At 32.9% G+C, this 10,426-nt stretch overlaps 1 protein-coding gene across 1 annotated transcript; it reads right to left on the reverse strand.

The window, feature by feature from the left end:
* Positions 1-386: 386 nt before the first annotated feature.
* LOC143915727 (kelch-like protein 12) lies at positions 387-6,042 on the reverse strand. Its single transcript, XM_077436488.1, has 10 exons — positions 6,012-6,042; positions 5,243-5,394; positions 4,996-5,165; positions 4,727-4,924; positions 4,470-4,646; positions 4,234-4,389; positions 2,374-2,522; positions 2,084-2,291; positions 794-965; positions 387-704 (listed from the first exon to the last, which is right to left on the reverse strand). The coding sequence occupies exons 2-10, from the start codon at positions 5,310-5,312 to the stop codon at positions 583-585; spliced, it is 1,422 nt and encodes a 473-aa protein (XP_077292614.1). The 5' UTR covers positions 5,313-5,394; positions 6,012-6,042; the 3' UTR covers positions 387-582.
* Between the last annotated feature and the right edge of the window lie 4,384 nt (positions 6,043-10,426).

Genomic DNA, 10,426 nt, shown 5'->3' on the forward strand with positions numbered 1-10,426 from the left:
GGCTCCAAATAAACAGCAACAGCAATATGTATGTATATCATTAATAAATAATTGTTTTCTATTTCTACGTTCCTATTTGTATTTGAATCCTATTTTTTTTATCACATAAATTTTTTTTGTTGTAAACTTGTTTTTTAAAATCCTTTTTTATATTACATATTCATTTGTGCTATTGTATTTTTTATTTCACAAATTTCTGTATTTGTTTAAATTTTTTCAATAAAATTTTAAAGACATTTTTGCTCATTACAATTTTCTTGTCACGCCTGTGTGATATTTAGTAAATAAATATTTGGAAGTTTTGGCACCCGACCGTAAAAATGTTCGCTACCCCTGGCCTAGGAGATAATAGAATTCAATAAACTATGAAAAAAAACGCGAGACATAAATAATTCAATTTTCTTTATTTTTTCCATTTTTGAAAATTTAAATTCAATAATGAATATTTCTTATATAACATATATGTACAAATTTATTTTAAAATGAAATGTCGTTTGTAATTGTAAATATTTCTTTTAAAGTAAATCAATTAAAAAGGTACAAAAAGTGTGAATTTGAGACAAAAAATGAAAGAAAAACCACTTATAGATTTAAATCCACAACATGGGCGCTATAATGATATGGGATATTTGACATTTCACTGATGATTCTCCACTGGTCTTTTGCGGGGTCGTACTCCTGGATTGATCTGTTATAGTAGCCCCCTGAAAAACCCAAATCAAATTGTGAAATTGAATTCAGTAAATAATTTAGATTAATCTCAACTATCGAAAATATGTAAGCGTAAAATCACCGAAACAAATAATCTTTCTATTGTGACAGATTGCACTTCGTCCAAAATCTTTTACAGGTAAATCGCTCACTTCAGTCCAGGTGTCGCTTTTGGGATCGTATCTTTCGACATTGTTAAGTGAAGAATCACTAAAACCACCAATGCAATAGATATAATCGTCGACAACGACCGCCTAAAAGGCACAATAAAATTAAATCAAGATATACACAAAAAATGCATTGAACTAACTTAGTTCAATGCAATACTAAACTAATATTTTTTAGCGATGATTTCGATTTCAATTCATCCCAAAGTGGAACGTCGAACAATATTGGATTAGTAAAACCAAATACGATTATTTAATTGGATTCAAACAAATACAAATGATAGTTTTGGTGAAAACGGTTTCAGAATAAATTCACTGTGGGAAATTCTCGGGTATTGCGGACATTGTCATTGTCTTCTATCTAAATAATTTCAATTTACGAAAAATCCATTGTAATATACGGGATAATTCTACAGATGAGATTATTTATTTTATTCTAAGCAGACCATTGTGGCATAACAGGAATTCCTAAAGCGCCACAATGGTCAAAAAATATAACACAAAAAAAAACAAAATAAAAATTTAACATAAATTAATACATAACGAAAATAATATACTCATCAATTATACATAAAAAAAATACATTTGAACATAAACATAAATACATCCATACATAAACATAAAAAAATAGCATTTAACAATGACAGATAAAGTAAAAATATCAAATAAAAAATATAGCATAAGGAATGCCTTGCACCTACAGCCAGTTCCAATAAATATGTAAGAAACAACTACAAATACAAAACATCCCTGTAATCAAAATTTCACTCATAAATCACAATCAATCATGAAAACAATGATGAGCGCAGACTACCAGATAAATGGGTTAGAGTAATTTACGCTCACTACGGTGGAAAATATCACATTCAGTCTCGGCAGCAACGATTTCATTAAGAAGTCGAATAGCTCTTGGAATAAGAGCCATTCAAAAAAGGACTGTGCGGGCAGGAGGTACAGCCAGCAAATGATGATGTCTACGACGCACATAGTGATTAGGGACATAAAGTCCCAACTGCTTCAGCAACAACGGGCATGACGTATTACCACGTAAGAGCAGGAGCACGAAACGAATTAATGAGAAGTTTCTCCGAAGTTCAAGGGAATTATACCCAAGCATGCCCAAAAAGAAAGGAGTAGGGTAGAGATATGGGTAATACCCATATTCTTTCCTATATAGAAAACGAAAAAATTACTTATAAACTTACCGCTAACGATTTTCTCTTCCATTTCATCGGACTTAAAATCTTCCATTGATTTTCTTTTGTGTTAAAAACTTCAACAGAATTCATATAATTTCTGGAATCGTATCCACCAAATACATAAATTTGTTCTTTATAGACTACTGACGCGTGGCCAAATCTTTTAATTTTCATGGAGGCAACATTTTTCCAACTTTTTTTAACGTAATCGTATCTGAAACGTAAGGAAAAACAACACTTATACCAGTCCAAATACAACACGGAGATGATAAGAAATTAAATAAAAATGCACCAACTCTTCAACAGTTTCAAGTTTATTTTCATAATTATATCCTCCCATTATGAAAATCCTTCCATTGACTACAGCTGCTGTTGACCAACTCCGTTTGACTTTCATTGGTGACAAATGTTTTAACTCTCCGGTGAGTAGATCAAACGAGTAAACCTTTAAAAATCAAATGTGATTTTGCATAATATTATCATTAGAAATGTAATTTGAAAGACATGTCGATTTGATTTTCGTAGAAATTATAATTCAGTATTACTTTTTCCACAAAAATGACAGTGATATGCTAATTTATTATTTTTATATACTTAAATTTCAAATACATATACAGTATACTCTCGATTACCCGGTTGCGGATTATCCGTGCTTGAAAAATATTAATAAATTTTTTTTTTCTTATATGATTATGAGACGCGCCGATTGATTGCGACCGACAACACGCGTGTTATTTGAAACAAATGATGTCACACAGAAATGTTTTTCGTTTCCTTTTTAAATGTCTTTTACTATTGCGTTAATTCTTTCAGTCGCTTTTGATCAGCGAAGAAGTAACGAGTGCCTGTATTCAGAGCAGATTGTTTCGTAACATGCGTATTTTTAATTATTTTCAATTGCTGATGAATTCTGCATCGAATTTCTAGAATATTTTCAACCCGATCAAATCTATAATGCAAATGAAACAGACCTATACTGGAAGTGCTTGCCGACAAAAACGCTGACTTCAATGAGAGAAAAGTCCGCTCCTGGTCATAAATCGTCCAAAGAAAGGATGAAATGAAACTGTTGAAATGAAACTTGAAAGTTGAAACTCATGAAATGAAACTTTTGATGATTGGGAAAGCAAAGAAACCTCGATCTTTTAAGGTAACTGAAATGAAAAATCTTCCCGTCGATTATTATAGTCAGAAAGGGGCATGGATGGACAGGGAGATTTTTGAAGATTGGTTCAAAAATAAATGATTTCCAGAGATACAAGATTTAAAAAAAAATAAGGGATTGCCAAAGAAAGCAGTATTGTTATTAGATAATGCTCCTTTTCATCCGAACGAAAACATATTGAAAACAAACGATGGACTTATGGTTACAAAATATTTGTTACCTAATGTGATATCAATGAAACATGGACCAAGTTGTTATATCATCAATGAAGCGTGTTTATCGTCAGTGTTCTGAAAACTCTAATTGAGGAAGACGACAAACCATATTGGATGCTATACACGGAATAATACAATCTTGGTCAAAAATAAAGCTGTTCGATCATGGAGAAAGATTCTACCTGACATGGAAACAGATTAAGTGGATTCTGAAGAGAATGAAGCAAATTATATATCTGAAATATGTGGATTATTGGAAAATTTAAAATATTTTGAAAACGTGGATAAGGAAAACATTGATGAGTGGCTCAATCATGATTTAAGTGATCCAGGTTTTAAACGCATTGGTTATGCAGATATCGTTTCTTTTGTTTCACAAGAGGAAGAAAATGAGAGTGAGACTACAAGTGAAGAAGATACCAGTGGTTACATTAGTCATAAAACGGTACAACACTAGTACTAACTACTAATGGCCACTCATCTGCTTAACTATAAGGGTTTTTCTTAATAAATAATGAGTATTAAAATTATGAAGCAAAAAATTGTGTTGTAAATATGATATTATATTCGAAACCAAGTCATAATTTGATGATTCGGATTATCAGTGTTTTTCAATTATCCGTGCCCTTCCTCCCCAGCATTAGCCCGGATAATCGAGAGTGTACTGTGACTGCAAATTTGCGCTAAGGAAATATATTTAAGTATCAAAAATGAATGATGAACTGTAAAAATGTAAATGTCATATTGGTTAATTGAAAATTAATATATTTTCTTACTTTATCAAGTGAACCATATTTGTGATTCCACCCTCCAAATACAAATATGTTGTTTTCAAACATTGCTGTCGAAAATTCACTGTATTTCATATCCATTGCATGGTAATGAGTCCATGATTTCTCCTTTAAATTGAATGCTTCGATTGTAATAGACCCCTAAGACAAATAAAAAATGTAAAAGTTCATAAACATACCAATAGATAAGAAGTTCGAAATAATAAAAAAAATATTTTTACCGCAAATCTTTGTCCTCCAATAATTAAAACTTGTTTATTATTTATTCGGGATTTAGGATTCATCAATGGAAGATTACACCTCTTTTGTGGTATTGCATGCCATTTTATAGCATCCAACAGCAACTGACATCCTTCGACGGATTCGCAACAGAGTGACGTCACTTCTTCCAGTAAAAACTTAAAGGCAAATAATATGCGAATATTAAAACTATCTGATCGATCCATCATCAGATGTAGATCAAAATAAAAATGCCAACCGGAATGGAACAATGCGGAAATCTGATACATTGCAACAGTGAACATAGATCATTCTTCCTATTGGTGAAGTCGTGTTTGACCCATTGAGATAGTCCTTCAAACACCTGTTCTTCTGAAGACACTTGCAAATGATCAGAAGATAGCAATCTTTTCACATTATCAGCAGACATGTCTAGAAATCTTTCGTGCTTTGTTATCTTAAAAATCAAAGTGAACTTTTAAGTAATTTTGGCAAAAACGGAAGCAGATAAAGAATGTCCGTACTTACTTTCGGAAAATTAACCAGGAAGTAATCGTTAATTTCTTCGTTTTTATGGGAAACTAGTCTGTTTTGTCGACATTCTGTCTCTAAGTATGAATAACAATACTTTTTAAGCCCATCCATTTGCCACATATCGGCCAAATTTATAACATTTGCAACCTGCTCTACCCTCAATTCTGTAAAAACAAAATCGTTAAATGTATACAAAGTTGATAAAAAAAACTCGTCGGTTAAGAAAATCATTTTATCTTACCCACTGTTCCTTTATATATGAACTCAAAAGCCTTAGCTATAGATTCATCTCGAATCCCTTCGCTATACATCTCCAACTCTCGTATATTTTGATTAAGTCTCGCCCTAAAAAGTGGACTCGCTGCATGTAGGATTGATTTGTGAGTCTTGTATCTAAAATTGCATTAATCGAATTAAAATCAGTCGATATTATAATAATTGACGGGTGGTAGTTTTTCAACCTTTTGTCTTTGATAATTAATTCGATGTCGTAATATGTTCCTGAGGTAAAAAATGTACTCATATATTGCATGTGGTTGAATCCGTGTAGCATTTGAGACTGACGATCGGAGTCTTTCATTTTCTAAATGAGATTTTATTTCAGAATAGCATATCTACAAGAATATACCAAAAATATGATAACTGCGTCAATGTTGACGCAGTCATCATAATTATTATGATTACTATGATAACTAGCGTAACAAAGGTGTACTATTTCTTGACGATCATGATACATATGTATGTACAAATCTATGTTTAGTTGTAAATGCTGCTATAAATGCAATATGTATCTATGTATAGTTTTAATAATATCGTTACTATGGCTTAAGATTTAATTTAAAAATATATTTCAGTTAAAAATTAAACTATTCAATCGGTATCATATGATCAATTCCACAGAAATTAGTGAATCTTCATAAAATCGAAATTTAAAAAGATTTGGGTATATTTTATATTTAAAAAGATTTGGGTATTTGGGTATATGGGTATATCTGGTATATGATGCTTACCTTTGAATGTGTTTCAGACGACCAATCGAAGATAACTGTTGAAAATATCGCATTTATCGTGAAATAAATGTTTTAGTGCGTATGATAAGAATATATCTGTACCTCTTTCTTTATGAATCTATAGTACGTAGCATTCTAGAATTGTCTTGCATTATATGGAGTCCTATTCATATGACTCATTCATTGAAGTTTGAATGAATCCAAAAACGATTTCTCAGATATCTTCATATGAAATTGTATGGTTATTATCCTTGGCTATATCCTAGTGCATTCCTTTTAAAGGCGTTAGGCTTCAACTCATTGGAGTCTCGTCATGTTATTTAATTATTTATTTATTTTTTACATACATATATACCAGGAAGGCCTTACAGGTAACCCCAATGCGCCTTCCTGGCCAATTACAAACATTAGAACTTTTTTTTTATCATACAAGTCGCTGACTTACGAGACACTGAAAAACTCGCAAATTAACGAGACATCTATGAATTGTAAATAAATTTTATTGTATGTACATTAATCAATCTCAAATAGTGGTGACCTAGTAGGTAGGAAGGATATTTAGCCAATTTTACCGGGAACCGTTTCAACAATGAAATCAGAGAAAATTGGCAAACTCTGATAGGAAACGATTGACCTGGAGTCACAAATATCCAGGTTTGACCAGCAGCACTACAGATGTACTCGGAAAAATTATTTCAATCGAGGTTAGCTCATAGGATCGAACCCGGCGCCTCTCGACGCTAAGCAGAAGCTTAACGACCGAGATATGCTGCTGGCTATGTTATGTTATGTTTCTGGGGTAGCTCTTTTTTAAGCTGTTAAATGGGATAAAACACAATCCTTAGGTTCTTAATGAATTTAAGTTTCATGCACCTAGTAAGTTTAGGAACCTGAGGAATCGTGATTTGTTTTTTCATCCTGTGGCTCGCACAAATATGTTGGCAACCTCCAAGCAAGTCTCCAATATCTACAGCGATATATGTACATATTTGCTCAACCAGGTTGCTGGTGAAATTGACCTGTTCAATGTAAACTGTACTCAAATGGTTGAGTGGTTGTTGAATGCCAGCGGTTGATTTTATCAATTATAAATGTCAATGATTTTTCCATCAAGGTATAACAGGTTGTTGTTATTTTGATTAAGGTTATTATTATTATTATGATGTTATAATTGTATGACTGGCCACAGTGAAGCGTTGGAGCTCTCTGTAATGTAATTGTGGCTAATATGTTAAAAATAAAAATAAAAACATAAAAAATATGTATGTAATTCAATTGATAAAGAATTTATCTTTCTTGTAATTTTTTCCTAAAAAATGCATTTAACCACATTTGATGAAATAAAATATCGTGAATGTCCTTTGGGAAATAACTAATATTTCCATAAAGATTATAGCTACAAAATAACATTAGGATACAGAAAATTTGGAAGATCAAATTAGAATAATCAAACATTGTTTTGAGCAAGTACTTCATCTGGTTTACAGATTCTAAAAATCATATTTACTAAAATTGCTACTTCGAGTCAGGGTAAAAATATGTAAAAACACTGTTACGTATACTAAAAAGAGCCGCCGAGTAGTTGCAATCGTATCAGCCCGAGTAGCATCCCAGAGACTGTGTGACCGTTATAATTGGTTTCGAGGATTATCGGCAAACTAAGTGCATGTAGGCTACACAATGGCGACTGAGTTGGCCGTTATTGGTCCCTTCTCAGAATTGACCGATAACTTAGTACCGTGGGACAGAATGTCGTGGGAATACATATCCGAGTACGTGACCATAACAATAGGTAAACAAATTAGACGTCGAAGATGTCCTGAGAGACCTGCCCCTTATAAGGCGGTACTTAGGCGATATCAAGACATTCTGGACTGAGCACTGCCAGTGTGTGTATCTCCTTAATCATCAATAAATGCTGTGAAACGACTTTGGCCTTTTACTTGGATCCTCCACTCACCTCTACGCAACAATACTAATGTATGAAATTTATTATACCTATCACTAGTGTTGTAAAATTCTCGGTAATAATCTTTTGGAGAATATTCTCGGGAATATTCTCCAAACCGAGAATTTTCGAGAATATTATTTTTTAGAGCGTCCGGAAGGCTTTTATACTATTCCGTTGCAATTTCAAAAAAACAAATAATTGAATAATTTCAAATGTGTTCGCTGCCTGCGTTTTTCCGACAAATGGGAACGGGAACGGGAAATGCATGCTTTATTGTGGCATTGCAACGCATGCCGAGTTCAGCTAGTATAATATAAACTTGAACTAGTTAAATCAAATTGATTTAATGATATTTATGTGGAATAAAAATTTCACAAGATCACAAAACTTCACATTATGTAACTATATACATATAAATATGTAAATAGAGTAAAAAAAATAGTAATGTTATAAATAAAAATTCGATCGAAATTTGATACGCTTCGGTTTGAAATTTGGCCCTATGCTTTTTTTTAATATCAAAATTCATCCACAAACAGTAAATATAAAATTAAATATGATACGATCAATACTTGAACACTCATAGGCAAGGCTGTAAAAATAATAGCGACGAACAAACAAATACAATAATATCACATTCCTATTTTAATTATATTTCGCTCCCTCTATGGGACTTTTCAAGCGAACTCTACCATCAAATGTGATATGGGATCGTTTACTTTAGTTTATTCTGTTTATTTTCGTCAAATATTTGTGTTACATCGCATCAGATCAATTCGGAAAAATTCAAGACGAATAAAAACAGGATGTCATATACATACGTACATACATACATACCAGTGGCGTATATTGGGTGTGTGCTAGGTGTGCGGCGCACACCCGTGAAAACCAAAGACCACATAAAGTAGTATTTTAATACAAAATAATGTGTTGTTGTATAAGCAGGCATTGATGTGTATGGTGTATTTACCGCGTGCGCTAAATGTATGGTGTATGGTGTGGTGTGCAGTCTGCAGCGTGTTGTGTGATGTTAGATGTAGTTTGTGCGCCGCGACGAGAGAATACCTATGCCGTGCAGCAAATTGGTGGGTTTGGTTGGAGTGTGCAGGCGGATATTCGCTTGTATAGGTTTGTTCGCGATATTAAGACGTACGGTGTGCTACGACTTCAGAGCACCGCGCAACAGTCGGCAATTGACCAATGCGATGCGGCACGTGGTCTCGTACTTTTTCGCACATTCGTATTTTTATGGTCATATTATTACCTCTAATAACTAATAATGGCTAACAGTGTTCAAGACATTTTAACTATTCCGTTTTCAAATAGAAGTTTTGAGATAAAATTAAAAATAATTAAAGATGGGAAACCGTGTCCGTCTCTTCCAAATTTATCCAGTTTGCATAAAGAAAAAACAAAAGTTTACACTAGACATTTTTGCGTTTCAAATTATAAAAAATTCGAATGGATTACAGGCTGTGAAATTCGATCCAAACTTTTCTGCTGGCCATGTTTATTGTTCTCCAAATATATTAATGTGTGGAACAAAGAAGGATTTGCTGATCTCAACCATTTGACAGCAGCACTGAAGAAACACAAAGGATCGCAGGCACACGTTCAATCATTTCTTTCCATACAAATGTTTGGCAAACAACGAATCGACGTATTAATTGACAGTCAACGTAAAGCCGAAATAAGTCGACATAATGAACAAGTAAATAAAAATAGAGATGTTTTAAAACGAATTATTAACGCAATAATCTATCTAGGAAAACAAGAACTGTCCCTGCGAGGTCACGACGAGTCATGTAATTCCGTAAACAAAGGCAATTACATTGAATATCTAAATGCTCTTCGAGAATATGATTCTGTTTTAGATACTCATTTAAATACTGCTACTACCTTTCGTGGTACTTCTCCAAGTATACAAAATGACATAATCGAAGCAATCTCTCATGTTATTAAAGTTCATATAAAAAATGAAGTAGAGTCAGCAAGTTTTGTTGCTATTATTCTCGATGAAACTTCAGATATAATGACAAAATCACAGCTCTCAACAGTTTTACGTTTTGTATGTAAAGGCAATGTACATGAACGGTTTATTAGTTTTACAGACGTTAGTGCTGATAAAACATCTAATGGTCTATTCTAATGGTGAACATAGTTGAAGAATTTAAAATTCAAGACAAATTGGTTGGACAGACTTATGATGGAGCAAGTGTAATGAGTGGACACGTAAATGGTTTGCAATCCAAAGTCCTCAATGCTTATCCTTTTGCTCTTTTTACACACTGTTATGCTCATGTATTGAATTTAGTATTGCAGCAAGGTCTTTCTGATATTAAAGAAAGTAAATCATTTTTTCAAACTTTAAATGGATTGTCTACATACTTTTCAAAATCTTCCAAAAGAGTATTCGCTTTACAGGAATTTGTGACAAAAAGACTTCCCTCTGTAGCACCCACAA

Source organism: Arctopsyche grandis, chromosome 8, assembly GCF_051622035.1.
Source record: "Arctopsyche grandis isolate Sample6627 chromosome 8, ASM5162203v2, whole genome shotgun sequence".
Classification (NCBI taxonomy): domain Eukaryota; kingdom Metazoa; phylum Arthropoda; class Insecta; order Trichoptera; family Hydropsychidae; genus Arctopsyche; species Arctopsyche grandis.

Bases quoted from the DNA above. Each gene is read 5' to 3' on its own strand.
- LOC143915727 (XM_077436488.1), bottom strand. From the start codon at position 5,312: ATGTATAGCGAAGGGATTCGAGATGAATCTATAGCTAAGGCTTTTGAG. The intron at 5,166-5,242 runs GTAAGATAAAAT...TTGTTTTTACAG, and splicing joins CATATATAAAGGAACAGTGG to AATTGAGGGTAGAGCAGGTT. The intron at 4,647-4,726 runs GTTGGCATTTTT...TTTGCCTTTAAG, and splicing joins TTCCGCATTGTTCCATTCCG to TTTTTACTGGAAGAAGTGAC.